The sequence below is a fragment of the Amphiura filiformis genome, chromosome 16 (genome assembly GCF_039555335.1).
Source record: "Amphiura filiformis chromosome 16, Afil_fr2py, whole genome shotgun sequence".
Lineage (NCBI taxonomy): Eukaryota > Metazoa > Echinodermata > Ophiuroidea > Amphilepidida > Amphiuridae > Amphiura > Amphiura filiformis.
Genome location: NC_092643.1, coordinates 49165898 through 49182454, shown reverse-complemented (window position 1 = coordinate 49182454; position 16557 = coordinate 49165898). Strand labels below are relative to the sequence as shown.

The 16557-nt window shown below is 38.0% G+C and overlaps 2 protein-coding genes across 2 annotated transcripts; one reads left to right on the top strand and one right to left on the bottom strand.

The window, feature by feature from the left end:
• Window positions 1-887: 887 nt before the first annotated feature.
• On the top strand, window positions 888-16241 carry LOC140136124 (craniofacial development protein 1-like). Its single transcript, XM_072157829.1, has 8 exons — window positions 888-1018; window positions 8749-8896; window positions 9349-9604; window positions 10837-10928; window positions 11800-11940; window positions 13323-13392; window positions 14272-14357; window positions 15173-16241. The coding sequence occupies exons 1-8, from the start codon at window positions 961-963 to the stop codon at window positions 15267-15269; spliced, it is 948 nt and encodes a 315-aa protein (XP_072013930.1). The 5' UTR covers window positions 888-960; the 3' UTR covers window positions 15270-16241.
• On the bottom strand, window positions 1529-3556 carry LOC140136125 (uncharacterized). The gene is made up of 2 exons (XM_072157830.1): window positions 3234-3556; window positions 1529-1838 (listed from the first exon to the last, which is right to left on the bottom strand). Exons 1-2 carry the CDS (start codon window positions 3554-3556, stop codon window positions 1529-1531), a joined length of 633 nt encoding a protein of 210 aa, XP_072013931.1.
• Window positions 16242-16557: the final 316 nt, after the last annotated feature.

The following is a 16557-nucleotide window of genomic DNA, read 5'->3' as shown; positions in this document are numbered from 1 at the left end:
TGGGAGTTTCGGGAGGACATTATTATCATAATTTTTAAATTATGATAATATGTCGAACTTTGCTCTGTTGACCAACAAAGACAACACATTTGGCCGATTCCATTTAGGTGCAAGTTGGGACATGTGTAGGCCTAAACATTACAAATATGCAAAAAAATCAGGTTTGAAAAAAATTAACCAATTTCATATTATAAGAACGTACATTGTGGCTTTAAATATGACCCTTTTCGGGGTCAATTGAACATGGTGCCAAACAACAGAAAATGGCCCAGAACATCATGGTCGATTTACCGGTACTGACCCCCCCGGGGGGGTCACTCCCATTGTGGCCTGTAGGCCTACACCATCCGCGATAATCAACTTTTGAAAAGCACCCTAAACAAGGATTTAACCCTTGGCTAAAACGACACCCTAAACGGATTTTCTTCCTAAATTTCAGTTCCGCGTATTAGCAATTGCAATTTTGCTACCCTTTTTTCCAATATTTCATGTTTTTGACACCCTAAACACGTTACTCGCGTATCGTGCCTACCCACGAAAAACTACCCTTTTACGCGTTTTCATTATCGCGGATGGTGTACAGGCCACAATGGGAGTGACCCCCCAGGTACTGACCCCGTAAAAGGGTTGATATTTTGATCCCGTCGTTTTAAGTATGTACTGTGGCTGTGCAGACGTTGCTATCTGATTCCTTAAAATTGTTGTTGGGCTGTCCCCTGTAGGCCTACGATCCTATAAGGTCATTTGGGGGTCTTTTTGAGGGTAAAAATAAACTGCCACTGTCTTGGCACAAACCCACCAACGTAACCTTATGAATATTCATTACTTTTCGGCAAAAAGTGGTTTATAAGTTACAAAATAACGTGCACCTGACAAAATAACGTGCACCTGATGTTGTGAAGTTGAAAAGCTCAGCAGTGCTCACTTACAAGTCCAGTTTTTTCAAGTATTATTGTAAAAATGTCTGATATAGAAGACGATTATAGTTCCGAAGGAGATGATGATTACATGCCTTCAGGTATGCAGTGAAATATTTTGTCTGCTGTGCAAAATCTGACTTATTTTTGTCGCTGGAAGCCAAATTCGGAAACCATGCACATTTGAATTGATTTGTGCACATACATGGATTGCATGCATGCCATATGCATGATTTATCATTTTGTTTAGCCACGAATTTGCTCACCGATGAGCTTCACAATGAAGGGTCAGTTATCTGAGGGCACAAAGACAAAAATAATTCTTGGTGGGCATCATTTTTGCCTGCTGATTTAGCCTACTTGAAATTTTAATTTATATTATACAAGGCTGAGGCTGTATACCTGTAGAGTTGGGCACTGCAAAAGGAAGGCTTTTTAGCCTTATAACGCCCATCCATATTCACACATAACTTAATGCAATAGTACTGAATGCAATGGAAGGAGGGATAATGTGATGTGAGAGCAGGATTTATCTAGATGTCCACATAATTTGGTCCTGTGCTGAAAACCCGGAGAAGCTAAACATGTCAACATGTTTGGTGAGAAATTCATCAATACCATTCTTGAAGATGTTGGTGGATTGGGCCGGGGGATTGGGCATGAACAACAGCTGCTGGGAGTTTGTTCCACACATTACACACTCTCTGTGAAAAGCAGTTTTGCCGTAACCTCGAAAAACATCTCTGCTTATTAATCTTCAGATCATGACCTCTCAGGCCTTTTACATTTCTCGTCATATCAAACATCTTCGAAACTTCAATATCTTGTAGTTCATGCAGAATCTTGTATACTTGGATGAGGTCACCCTGAAGTCTTCTATAAGCCAGTGTCGGTAGATCCAAAAGCATCAATCTTGTAGTAGGGATGTCAATGAGAATTTTCAAGTTATAAATAGGTTCAGTTTCTATGCAGAAATGAATGCCTCTCTGCTTCCGGAGTAAAATGACACCAAGATCATCTCTGTAGGTGAAGCGGTTCCAGAAAAATTAATTTTTTTGTGCTTGAAATTTTGCCAAATTTGTAACAAAGTAAGGCTAAATTAGGGAAAATTGATTAATTAGCATAATTAAGTATGTATAAAACTGTTTTAAAAGGCCAGAAATGAATGTATTTTTTATATTTCTCTTCTACATGTGCCTGACTACAAATAAAAACTAAAACAAGTTCCATGTGGTTGGTCAATTTTATTTTATAAGTGTGACAAAGTGGGCTTTCGTTCAATTTTACCCAATGGACCAGCAAATTGTTTCTGAAAAATGTTAAAGTCCAGCTCATTAAATATGCGAAAATGATCCACAGCTTCTTAAAATAAATGACTTTAATTTGCATTGAAGTATACAGACAGTAAATATGTAAGCTGCATCCATTCAGGTGGTTACCAACTGAATTTGATTTTAAATATATGCAAATGAGATGCATAAGTACAATGTCTATGGGGAAAATGCCTAATTAAATATTCATAAATGATCCACAGGCTAAAATAAGTACTGTTTTTTAACATCTAAGGCTAAATAAATTCTGGGCTTATTTCATACAATCTCTACACATTCAAGTGGTAACCAAAAGTATAAGATTCAAAATATGCAAATGAGATATTGTGTAGATATTGGGGAAAATAGCTAATTAGTTATGCGTAAAACACTAAATTGCAATTCACGGTGTGATCCTAACATGCTGTGAAAAAGTTTTTCACAGCAATGTTGTAGATAATTATTTAAAGATTTGAGAAATGCAAGTCACTTTTCTGATTATATCAAGGATTTGTTATGGTTTCTCTCAAAAGACTGAATATTGAATTTTACCCATAGAGGGCGCTAGTTTTCCAAAATGGAGACTTTGAACACAAAAGTGACCTCTCTCACAGTAATCTTGGGTTCATCTTCTTTCCAAAATGGTATTGCTTATTCCTGTAAGTTATGAAGATCACACCGTAAACTTGATTCAAAGATTGGTATATATTTGGTTTCAACAGTGCAAATTTACATGGCGGGTCCATGAGGAGCAATTTTGTGAATGAGAGGAAAAAGGACTTTTCAAACCGTAATTTCAGACTTTATTTCCATGAACAAAATTGAACATGTATAATGTTTTTACACAGAATGATAGATAAAGGTTCAAATTTACTAATAATAAATTTTTCTCTTGCCTCAACAATATATACTGAATTTACAGTGCCAATGAAGATGGTCAAGTTATACACCTGACAGATCATTCCACACATTTTGGAGTGCATTGTTGACCTCCCTACTTGTAGCATATGGCGTATCTCGTAGTGATGGTACGATTTTCGTTGCCCTCCGCTGTACTTTCTCAAGTTTATCAATATCTCTCTTCAAGTAGGGGCTCCATACACTATTCGCATACTCCAAATGCGGACGAACCATGGACTTGTATAGTGTCTTGAATACATGCTCATCCATGTGGTCAAAAGTTCTCTTAATCACACCAACAACTCTGGTTGCCTTATTTGCTATTGTTCCTATGTGCTTACCGAAGGTCAGTGTCTTATCAAACTGGACTCCAAGATCTTTTTCCTCATCAATTATCTTCAGATCTCTCTTATCACTGCCATCATTCATAGTGTAGGTGTAGTTTTCAGCATCTTTCCCATAGTGCAGTATGCCACACTTACTAACATTAAACTGTAACTGCCATCTAGCAGACCAATCACAAAGATGATCCAAATCTTCTTGCAGTCTATGACGATCAGCATCATTATTGACCGATGTGAACACCTTGGTATCGTCCTGGATCTGGATTAGTTACTGCCCAACGCCCCTGGGAAGGGGTCACGCGAGCAGGGTGGTGCTAATCTGCAGATGCTTTGGTTGCTTATTTCTTGCTTTCTTTATCTTTGATGTGCTGTTTGACTGATGATTTAAACTTGTCCTTGTCTTCTATGTCTGTGATTTGGTATGGTAGGTTGTTCCAGTCCTTAATTGTGCGGGTTCATGAATGAGAATTTTAAACAGTTTTTTGATGCTGGTAATTGTGTGAATCTACTATGTCGTGAGGCGCGTTGGACGGGGCGCAGGATATTATGCATTGGAATGGCGAGGTGACCCATCAGAGCTTGCTGGAAGACTGCAATTCTTGTTGTCTTCCTCCGATCTTCAAGAGGCTCCCACTCAAGCTCTTCTTTCATTGATGTCACGCTGCTGTACCGTTCGTAATCTGCCATTACAAATCTTGCTGCCCGGTTCTGCACAGCTTCCAGCTTTTGTATGAGTTCATGTGTATGTGGGTCCCACACGGATCCACAATACACCATCCCTGGACGGATGAGAGATTTGTAAGCTAGGTTTTTTATTTGTCTAGAACATGAATACAGGTTCCTCTTAATAAATCCCAGAGTTCTATTTGCCTTTGCTGCTGTATTATTAATGTGTGAGTTCCAAGTTAGCTTGAGTTTAATGTTACCCCCAGGTATGGGTACTCGCTAACTTCTGCTAATGAAGTATTGTTTAAGGTGTATTTGTACTCTAATTGCTTTCTTGCATGTGTAATTTTAAGGACAAAGCATTTTTTGGCATTAAATTTCATTTGCCATTTAGACTGCCAGGCAGAGAGCGTGTTCAGATCTTTTTGTAACATATCGGCATCCTCAGGTCCGCTAATTTTTCTATAAACAACGCAGTCATCTGCGAATAATTTCACAGAAGATGTTAAGTTCTGGGGCAAATCATTAATAAAAATGAGGAAGTCCAGTGGACCAGTAACTGTGCCCTGTGGGACACTAGATTTAACGTCTACCCAATCAGAGCACTGACCATCCACAACAACGCGTTGTTTCCGTTGTGTTAAAAATGCCTTGATCCATTCGAGTGTTTTTCCCCGAATACCATAATTATCCAACTTCAGTAGCAAGCGTTGGTGCGGCACCTTATCGAACGCTTTTTCGAAATCATGATTATAACATCCACTTGTTGTTTTTGATCAAGGTGGGTAGCTATTTCTTGTATTGTGTTAATTAACTGAGTCTCACAAGAATGGTTTTTGCGAAAACCATGTTGATTTCTTGACAAGATACCATGTCTATCCAGATGTTTCATGATGTTAGATTTTAGGATATGTTCAAAAACCTTGCTGCTAACTGAAGTTAGATTTACAGATCTATAATTTGCTGGGTTTGTCTTGTCCCCTTTTTTAAAAATTGGAGAAATGTTTGAAATCAGCCAGTCACTGGGAACAATTCCACTATCATAAGAAAGCTGGCAAATGATTTTTAAAGCCAAACCAATTTCTTTTGCGGTTAATTTCAGATATTTAGTGGAAATTCTGTCTGGGCCTGTTGCTTTGTTCTGATTCAGTTCTTCAAGCAACTTGATCACTCCTTCTTCGTTGATCTCAAAATCCGGCATAGAAGGGATTTCACTATCAGGCATTTCAGGCATATTTTTCAAATCCTCCTGAGTGAATTGGGACATGAATTGACTGTTTAGAAGTCAGCAAACATTACTAAACTGCTCACCACATTTGGCAGATCATTGATGTAAAGTATGAAAAGTATTGGCCCAAGGACACTGCCTTGTGGAATACCGCTTTTCACTGAGGCCCATGCTGACTTCTCTCCATTTACCGATACTCGTTGTCTGCGTCCAACCAGGAAACTTTCAATTCAGTGAATCAACTTGCCGTTTATCCCATGTGCTTTGGCTTTCTTCAAAAGGCGCTGATGGGGAACTGAGTCAAAAGCCTTGCAGAAATCTAAATACACTACATCAATGTTAGCACCTTCTTCTAATAGTTTTGTCCAAATCTCCATAATCTCTAGAAGTTGAGTTACGCACGAACGGCCTTGCCTAAACCCATGTTGCTCGTCTTTGATGATATTATGCTCCTTCATGAATGCCATGAGCTGGTTTCTTATCATTGATTCCATTATCTTACACACGATTGAGGTTAGACTGACTGGTCTATAATTTCCTGCATCAGCTGCACTACCTTTCTTAAAAATAGCTGTGACCTCTGCTTCTATCCAAGCTTTAGGAACTTCTCCTGCATCCATTGACTTCCTGAAGATTACACTCAGTGGATAGGCAATCTCATTGCTTACTTCCTTCAACGCTCTAGGGTGTAGGCCATCAGGCCCCGGCGATTTTGCAGGTTTAAGTTTCTGTAACTGCTTCAAAACTTCTTCAGCTTTAAAATCTACATCCTGGATTTTCTCTTCGCTAAACATGATATCAGGTTCTGGCATGTCATTTAAATCTTCATCAGTAAATACACTTGCAAAAAATGAGTTCAATATCTCTGCCTTTTCACTGTCTGCATGAGCGTACGAACCATCATCCTTTTTCAGGTCTTTTACACCAGACTTCACTTTACATTTTGACCTCACATATTTCCAAAATGCTTTGGGGTTATCCTTGGTTTCCTTTGCAAGCTTGCTTTCGTACAATCTCTTGGCTTTCCTTACAACTTTGGTCGCCTCATTTCTTGCATGAGTGTAATCCACATAGTGCTGGTAGTCCTTTGTTCTGGTATAGCGCTTCCAGGCATTGTATTTTTTCTTAACCTTCTGCATAGTATATTTGCACATCCATATTGGCTTGAACTTCTTCTGCTCTTTCTCACATCTGTTAGGTTTAGTCTTAGGAATGTGATTATCCATTGCATTCTTAAGTTTATTCTCAAAGAATATCCATGATTCGTTAACATCAAGGTTGCATAATTCTTCGTCCCAGACAATATTGCTTAGGTCCTTTCTCAGAGAATCATATGCACCTTTGTTATATAAAAATCTTTCTTTATCTGTTTGGTCAGCTTTAAATTAAAGTTTAGGTCTTTCTTTATCTGTTTGGTCAGATTTAAAATTAAAGTTTAGGTATGATCATCAAATTTTGTTTAGAAAGGTGATTATTAAACTTAAAAAATGAGAGGTCAACCATGACTGGCCAAGTAACAAAAATAACATGTATATCGTCCCCGCCCTCCCGATTTTTGGAGATTTTCAAATATTTTTGTTATTTTTCCTATTTGCTCCCTTTACCCTTACTTTATTTCTAAAATTGTTGTGATGAAAAGACATGTTCAGAAGTTCTTGGTTATCATTTACATGTATAAACACATTGCAAGCACTTTCTTCAAGCTAGGGGTAAGTAGTACAAGGAACTTATACGATGTCCTCATTCACAAACTGATACTATCTGTCCATCGTATAAGACTGTTACCGCACGGCAGCTGGTTGAAGGAATATTACACAGTCAAGAATAGGCTCCATCATTTTTTTATTCGGATACCTCCCAGTCTCCCAAAACATCAAAAGCGTTGCACGTATACTTACTTTAGACTGTCCTTTTTCACATAACGCAGACAAAGTAGGGCCAACTTGCCTAGAAATGGTCAAATTTTGGCATGAAAAATCTCTGTGTAATCCTATGTAAGTCCCACATTACGTCGTTATCGGCGATCGTGGTTTTTTTCTGAAGTTTGGCTGATACCCACCAGTGTGATACACGTGACACAGCTAAAATATTGACCGGGAATCGGGGATCACTAAAACGTCAACCGTTTCAAAATACGCAATGACAGTAAACTTATAAGTTTACGTGGTGAACTAAGGGGTAGGGCTTTGGGGAAATAACAAAAATATCTGGGGGCCTCCCCAATTTCATGATGTGTTGACAAACACTTTGCAATGATTGTAATTTTACACAGAAATTTTACACAGAAATGAATGGTAACAAAATAACACAATAACAAATAATAAGGACCTCCCTCACTGATTTTTCAAAAAGTCCGAACGATATACATGTTATTTTTGTTACTTGGCCTAACCATGTCTGTAAGACAAAAATTAGCGAAGTTATGGGCAAATGTATTTTTCCAAATTCTGTGACCATCATTGACGGTACCTTACAATGAATTACTGTACAAAACAGCAAGTACATGCAACATTTTTCAGCACGCGATCCATTCTACAGAAAAGCGATTTTATTTGAAAAAAATTACTATCACTGTTTGATAACTTCTGTATATGTGTGACGTGTGTAGAATAGGGTACCTTACAATGAATTACTGTACAAAACAGCAAGTACATGCAACATTTTTCAGCACGCGATCCATTCTACAGAAAAGCGATTTTATTTGAAAAAAATTACTATCACTGTTTGATAACTTCTGTATATGTGTGATGTGTGTAGAATAGGGAGACATGAAGTCCATGTACAAAGACCAGAAATTACATTTCAAATGTACACCAAGGTAGTCTTCCCTGACTATTTCACTTACCATGTCACTGTTGCCCTAAACATCTTTGAAGTAAGCTTCCTTGGTTGTATTATGTCTCTGGAAATTTATTGGTCCAAATTTGTAGTCAATATCCTGAAATTATGTGTCCTGTTTTAAAGCAACACCATGCTTCAAATGGTGTTGATCAAATCTGGCTCTCAAAATGTCTGACAAAACAATCCCTAACTTTTGACCTTTCATAGAGACATGTGTTATTCAACCAATACCCCACAGAACAGACTGTGACTATGAGGTCACTATCATGACATTACTAAATGCCAGATCATCATTTCAAAGCATGTCACTCAGCCATGTGCAGGTCAATGAACATAATTTTTTATGGACTCCCAAACAGTTTCTTGTTCAGCATGCATTGAGCTATTGACTGCACATGTCACTGCTATCAAGGCCTTATGCATGTGTCTTAGGTCTTCAATCTTCAATGGTGAATCCTTTTGCAGCTTTAAAAGCTATACTAGGTTATGTTTATGGGTCATGTTGTGAACACTCACCGTCCCTATTTTTGATTATTCTGCAGGTGAAGCTAGTGAAGGAGATTCAGATGAAGGAGACCTGCTGCTAGCAGGAGGTGAGAGTGGAGATGAGGAAGTCACTGGAAATGTACAGGCAAAATCAGGAAAGAAGAGGAAAAAAATACTCAAGAAGAAAGCAACTGAAACAGCAAGGTTAGAATGAATCTTGTAGTAAGTTTTAACATGTAAAATACATATGTATGCATGTTCTGCTGTGCTGTATACTTTCAGAAATGAAATTTTGTTGAAAATGAAAATTTGAGCATTGATTGCATGTATCAGGGTTAGCGCTGGGTCAAAATTTACGGGGGTCCAATGGACCCCTTCACCCCCTCATTTCCAAAAATTGCGGGTTCCGGGGTAATTTTTTCGGGGTCCAAAATTTGGGGTCCCAAATTTTGTTTAGCATTTTTGGGGTAATGTGATATATGAACACATTAAGAGTACTGAAGACGAACAATAATACTGTTACTGTGAAGGGTACATATTAGTAGCAAACCAAGCTTGGTTAGTTGGCAATACTATGGATGAACAATTCAAGCCAAGGTACATGTTAAAGAAGAATGATTGTGTTTTGTTGTTTTGTGTCATATTAATAACCTCAGAAAACGGAAAGGTGGAATTCAACTTGAAGGTGAAGAAGACAAGAAGGACTCTGATGATGATAATGAAGAGGGGGCATTATTGAGTGGTGTAGTGGACAAAGAGGAGCAGGAAAGGAAAAAAGAAGAGGCGGAAAAGAAAAGAGCGGATGATTTATGGAGTAGCTTCATGAAAGACGTTGGTCCCCCTAAGAAGGCCAAAGTTACTGCACCGATTTCTTCAGCAGGGAAGTCATCCACTGGTGCAGCAAGTAGTAAGGTGAGTTGTTAACCCCATGAGAACTACCTGCCGATTGGCCAAAAAGAAGTTTTCATTATCAGTTGGCCCAATCAGCAACATTGTTAGAATAATTTCACCACGCAAAAAAAAATTGAGGTGAATTATTTGCAAAGCTCCATTCTGATTGGTGAATGGTGATTAATGTGAAAATATCATGTAATTCACTAATCAGAGGCTATGTTAGATAGGCAGGTAGTGCTCAGGGTGTTAATTACTAGCAGCAGACTTGATGCCAATAATGGTGTACCAACGGGGGTGTTGGCAATTTGTCTATCTGATAGGAGGGAGGGGGAGAGTTGGTGTGCTTTGTTTGCATACTTCCCGATAAAGTAATTCTGGAAGTTGGTCAGCTGAACAAGTTTGCAACGTTGCCTGCCTTGATATCCATATTTAGTGCAGATGGAGGCACTGTCAGTTTTGGCTGATTTATCATGAAATGTTGTGTGTGCACCTGCCACCATAGTGAGCAACAGTCTGGTCTTTGTAAAAATCTTTTTTTTTTTTTTTTGGGGGGCTCCAAGTATTTGACATGTTCAGTGTCATATCAGGGTCAGTTGTTTGAGGGGGCAAAGACAAAAATATTGGTGGTGGGCACTGTGCATTTTTTGGCTGTGTGTTACTGTGATAATTATGTGTGACACATGAAAAACAAATTCACTTGTACATACCTTAGCCCAAAATTAAGGTGAAATTTTGGATTTGCCAGGCCAATTTCACTTTGTATTTACCAGGCCATCCTTCAATTTTATGCTGGGGTGGAGAGGGAGTTAAGGAGGGTTGACATTTTCATTGGGGGGGTTAAGTAGGGTTGAAATTTTCTTGAGTTCAACCTCCCAACCCCCTGCAAAGACCACACTGGTGGGCAGTCAACCCTGTTGAAATGGCACCAGTCTGACAGTTGGAAAATGAAAAAAAGGATGGACTGAACCATTTCTAAAGGATAAAACCAGCTTTATTTTCTATGAGATTTCTATGGTGCCAGATACAGCTCAGATTGCATGCTGTGAGGGCTTCGCACTTGCGCTTGTACAAGCTTAAAAGGGTGGGCCTATGTGGGTTCAGTAATAGAAGATGCCTTGGTAAAAAGGGGGAGCAAAATTGAAAAGGGTGGGGTTCTGACCCCACTACGAACATCCAGTGATATTGAAGTTTGTATATTAGCATGTAGATATATTTATAACTGAAGTGTTGTTTTCTCATAATTGATATAGCCATCAGGTAGCACAGTAAAAGCCCCTCAAGCAGGCAAGAAGGAGACGGTTACTATCACAAAAGTCTTTGACTTTGCTGGAGAAAAAGTCAAGTGAGTTCAATATTTGTAAACCTGCTACCACAAAATGAGCATTAAGTCGCAAGTATTGGTAGATTTGAGACGTCCTGGCTGTGCGTTGGTGTGTCTTTGTTTCACACACACGTGTTCAAACCAATAGTATGTCTGTCCTGTGTGAATGGGAGTACAATAGGCCATTCCCGAAGGACATTCTACTTACTGGCTTGTATGGATGGGAGGCAAACAAAGAACATCAACTCATCAGCCAGGATGTCTTGGCACTACCAGCTTGCAACTTAACACCCATTTTATGGTAGCAGGTCACATTTGTTTGTTGCTGTTCTTGTGAAATTGTTATTCCCATTGTTCTTTCACTTATAACAAAGCAGTAAACAGCCCTTGAATATTAATGTTGTATTTTTGTGTGTAGTATTAAATGTGAAGCATGTTTATATAGCAGAATAGTGTAGTAGGGTTTACAAAGCATGCAATAGAGGCCGTCAGCGTGACGTCATATGCCGCCATCTTGTGGGTACAGGCTGCGATGGTCGTTCGATCTCCATGCGTGAACAGCAAAATCACTGTGGTGATGCGTGATAACAGCTGCGTGGCAAGCTGCGCCCAGCGCGTAGTGTCCGACGCAGAACCCCGTTTATCAATTGTACCCACAAGATGGCGAAAGGCTGACGGCCTCTATTAATCTCTTCTAATTGTTGGTAAGATTATACATGCAATTGGTTCTACCTTCAGGTCAAACATGTCTTTGATATGTCTGTGAAAATAGGTCTTTTTACATCACACACCCACAGTCTAGCATTTTACTGATTAGGTACTGTTAACTTGACTTCTGCACATTTATGGTAAGTGTACATGATTTGATGATGATTTTGATTATTTGTTACAGAGTAACAGAGAAAGTTTCTGCTGATTCCAAAGAAGCCAAATCATTTCTTAAGAAAGAAGAGGCTCCAGACAAACCATCATCATCATCACAGTCTTCACTTCTATCATCATTGAAGTCATCAGCTGCAGGGCCCAGCTTAGGGTAAGAGAATTCAATCAAATTTTTTAATTTTTTTAAAAGTTTTAATTTAATTTTTTTTAAATCATGTATTTTTTCTGTCTTCTACAATGTTTTTCCAGTGCTTTATATTAATTTGTTTTTATACTGCAATTGTCCACCCTGCATGATCCTTTATATGATCTATCCTGGGGTCAATTTCACTAAACTTTACGATGCTTTGTAAGTCTCAAAATTGTTTGTGACTAACAACGAATCGTAAGTTCCATTTCACTAAACTAATATGAATGGTACCCTTTGTAAGTAATAGCAATTTACTACAGGGACCCTTCGTAAAGTTACTTCTAGTATTGGGTATTTGTGAGTCAAATTGTGACTTTACGAACGATTACTTGAGTTACGAAGGGTTAAAAGTTTAGTGAAATGGACCCCTGGGCTTCTTGTTTTTTCTTTATTGTATAACATGTTTAATTCTTTTATATGTACTTTGATAATAACATGATGTGATCTCTGTAAATAAATGTAGGCCTTAATGTCTTTAGAACAGTTATCAAAGCGCTTGATATTCATTCTGCTGCCTCTAGGATGTATCATACCATTTCGATGTAAACAATAACAGCACCTGTATGACTACTCTCCAACAGCTCCCCATTTTACACCTGGATGGAGTGGGACAAGCAAGATAAAGTGTCAAGACACATAATGTTATCCCTGCCCCTGATGGAGTTCAAACTTTGTGATCATGAGTCAAATATCCTAACTGTTAAACCACTGTGCTCTCTATTGTCACTTGTTAGTTGGTGGGTATTGCTGTTTATTAAAGTCCCATTCATATACTCTTAGATAGCGAGAACCAATCAGAGCAAGCGTTAGAAAAATCCAAACCATGATTGTGTCTAATTGCACGCCGCGTACTACGCGCAGTGTTTCGTGCGCGTTCCCGTCGCGTAGGATTGATTAATTTTTCGGGCGGGTTGATGCATTTATATTTTCCAATATTTTTAGTTATAATTTTGTTATAAAAAAAGTAAAATCACATGTTTTTTTCTTCTCGTGTATGAAATAGGTTAATGAACTTGTATTACTTGTTGCCCGAGAAATTAAACAAAATAATGCACTTGCACTATTTGATGCGTCTAATGCACGAGCCCCGTGCATTATTTTGTCTAATTTTTCTCCCAACAAGTAATACGCGTTCATTAACCTATATTCAGTGATTTGATCATTCAGAAAATCTTAAAAATTCTCAAAATTGTAGTTTGTACTAGTTTGTGTTGTTCTTGTTGACAGCCTCATGATTTTGTTGCCTTACATATACAGATCTTGCATGTGCATCAAATTTAATGTGATGGTTTCTGTGTCTATACTATAATTTTCATTATTGGTATTTGTTTATCGTTTTCTAGAGTGAAAAGACCTGGTGGGTTAAGCAGTGTTCTGGGGCAACTAGGCAAGAAATCCAAAATCAGTACTTTGGTGAGTATAACACTGTCATTAGTGTCATTAATGGAGCTATAAGATCAGACATGTGTGCATGTTTTTGTGTGACACACATGCCTCACACATCCATGTAAGCACTTTGTTTCAACCAGGGACAATTATTGGCCAATAGGGGACAATTTTTGGGCAACTGGGGACGATTATTAACCAACCCGAGACAAAAACACACAGTTAAAGTTTTTTGCCTAATCGGGGACATACCCTCAGAGGTCCTGGTTGGCAGAAGTAGGATGTCTTACGTAAATGGCCCATTGTGGCCTCATTCACAAAGGACATTCAGACATACTACTGGCATGAACAGGTGCGTGTGAAACAAAGAACACCAACACAGTAGCCAGGGCATCTTAAAACTAACAACTTGTGACTTCATGCTCATTTTGTGGTAGCAGGTCACATATATATGTAACCACTGACACTGTTCAGTAAACACACCACTACAGTTCTTATAGAGTGTTTTCTTGTGTGTGTCATGAATTGATGGTGTTTACACAAGCATCCTTTGCAAGCATTTTATTGATAAAATTTTTACCCCAGGACCTTTCGCAGCAAAAGAGCTGACCATCAAAAATGACTCTAGTTGGTAGGCCATCATAGGTTTCTACAGTAATTTTCAATTTGCTCTTGTAAAATTATTCCAAGAGATAGACTTTTAACTTGGTAGTTAGGTTGAAATAGTAATTTCCTTTGCATGTTCGTATGTTTATTTGGCCTTATAATTGTACATACATTCAGTTTTATTGTAGATTTGGTCAAATTTGCAGCATATTTTGTGTAAATGTACTATATTTTGTAAAAGTTGTGATACATTTTGTAAAATTTACTTCATTTTTTTGGTAACTTTGATGCAAATTTCAGGAGAAATCAAAGTTAGACTGGAATCAGTTCAAAGCCAAAGAAGGAATAGAAGATGAACTCACTGCCTTTGTCAAAGGGAAATCAGGGTAAGAGTGGGTGTGCTTAAAACCAGAAAAGATATCTTACCCTTCCCAGAATCCTTTGCAACATGATACATCACCTCATTTCATCAAATGACACTCCCATTACTTTGTACAGGTTCCCTTTGTTGTAATTTTGATAATAGACTGGCTAAAAATAAACATATTTTATAAGATCTGGATGTGCCCTATTCATTTAAGTACATTTTTGTCACTATCATTCATCAACCCATGTTGCACTAGATAACAAATCAATACCAAAAATTGAAATGGGAGAAATGCATTATGGGAAGTGTAAGATGTCTTCTCTGATTTGAAAATGTTTGCTTTGAGTATTCCCATTATCTGCTTGTGAATGGTCAGAAATATGGATTATGCGTGTAACACAGATTTTTATCAAAGTCATGTTTGACCAATGAGAATATAGTTTTCATGCTCACTAAAGGATAAATCTCTCTCCTTCCTTCTATTTATTTCAAGGGACTGAGATCTGTAGAGGGGCAGGAACCTGAATCTCTCCCAATCTACATCCCTAATTCTTTATTACAAAATGAATATGGAATAAATCGCAAATATGTAGGGGACTAGATCTGGATCATGGTTATTGCCATGGTGGCCCAACAAAAATCTCTAATATTGTCTGGAAATTGGAGGAAAAATAATAAGGTTAATGATGAACAAGAGAATTGTAAGAATTCAATTATCTTGATTCAGGGGGGCAGTATGAATCTGTTCTGTATCATATATGTTGCAAATGTTTAGAACAAGTATATGTTTTTACCTAAGTTGCTTTACATAAGTTATTTGTTTTCTTACAACAGATATGTTGAGAAACAGAACTTCTTAGCAAGAGCAGATCAGAGACAATACGAACAGGAGCGGGAACTCCGACTTTCAAAAACCAAGATTCTCAGGTGACATCCCACAAGGTTCACATTAAGTACATTTCTGGATCTTGATTGGACATTTTGTACAAAGAGATTTGATTCATCTCTGGCAGAGAAGAACAGCACTTATTCATATTTTAAGAGCGTCCACAGCGTAAACACGACAGTGGGGTTCTGATTGACTGATTCAATCATCTGACAATCATAACAAACCGATGCTCTGATTGTCCGATTACGCGTCAAAGTGTTGGTCGGCGCAGAGCGGTGTCCTTGAAGGAAACACAAACTCTGCATATGTCGCTCATTAATAGGGCGCTCGTGTCATTCAGAGCAAAAGACTTCTCTGAATGTTAGTAAGTAATGCAGGGCATTTGAGAGTTATCAGAGTGCCTGTGATTGTAATATTGTATAGCATACATGGGTAATAACATACTTTGATATGAGAAATGACAGCTAGTTACAACATTTTCTCATCACAGGATTTGAACCTGGGACCTCTGGATTTTGTGCTTTGATTTGCAAGTCATTCTATCCTGATGTTAAATATTTGGTTACATTACTTGATGATTAGATGACACTCTGGCAGAATTGTCCATGGGGTATACTGAATTGGACCTGTAACAATTTTCTGCAGCGTGAATTGTTCCTAGTTTGATGTAAATGGAGCCACATTACAGTGTTCATTAAAGGAGCATTCGTGATCCACAGCCTCATCCGCCACTTTTCTCAAAAAAGTTGAGATTTTTATACCACAGGAAAGCTCTGGCTACATAATGTTTATGTACAAGAAAGTTTCATAAAAAGAGGATGATAGGATTACAAAATACTCCTTTAAGAAATACTTTATTGGTATGCTGTTTTAATTTATAAACATACATTATTGTTGTTTATGCGCTTGATTAGATCATAGCATGATTGAATCAGCCAATCCAGAGCATTCTACTGTATGTGCAGCCATGAGTTACTTAGAGATAAAGGTATTGTTTTTAGCCGCTGGAGTGCATCTATCGTCTCATATAACACGGGCGACATCATTATTTTACGAGTTGTTTTACGCCACATCTGACATCGTCAGATGTCAAAATCATAAACCTCAATCAAATTCTTCATCTTGACTATTATAGTGAAACTCCTTTACAGATGAAAAGGTAGTCTATTATCGATAAGCTTGTCTCACAGATAAAGAAAATTAAAGTAAAAAAATGCATTCCGCATTACGTTTTCAAACTTTGAGAAGCTTTAAGACTAACTATTATATTATGATGGCCTTAATATTAAGATGGCTGTAATAATAATAACAGGCTCTTATATAGCGCCCT

Coding starts and splice junctions, on each gene's coding strand:
- LOC140136124 (XM_072157829.1), top strand. CDS start 961: ATGTCTGATATAGAAGACGATTATAGTTCCGAAGGAGATGATGATTAC. Junction 9,605..10,836: donor CTGGTGCAGCAAGTAGTAAG/GTGAGTTGTTAA, acceptor TAATTGATATAG/CCATCAGGTAGCACAGTAAA. Junction 14,358..15,172: donor TTTGTCAAAGGGAAATCAGG/GTAAGAGTGGGT, acceptor TTCTTACAACAG/ATATGTTGAGAAACAGAACT.
- LOC140136125 (XM_072157830.1), bottom strand. CDS start 3,556: ATGAATGATGGCAGTGATAAGAGAGATCTGAAGATAATTGATGAGGAA. Junction 1,839..3,233: donor TCACTACGAGATACGCCATA/TGCTACAAGTAG, acceptor CATTGACATCCC/TACTACAAGATTGATGCTTT.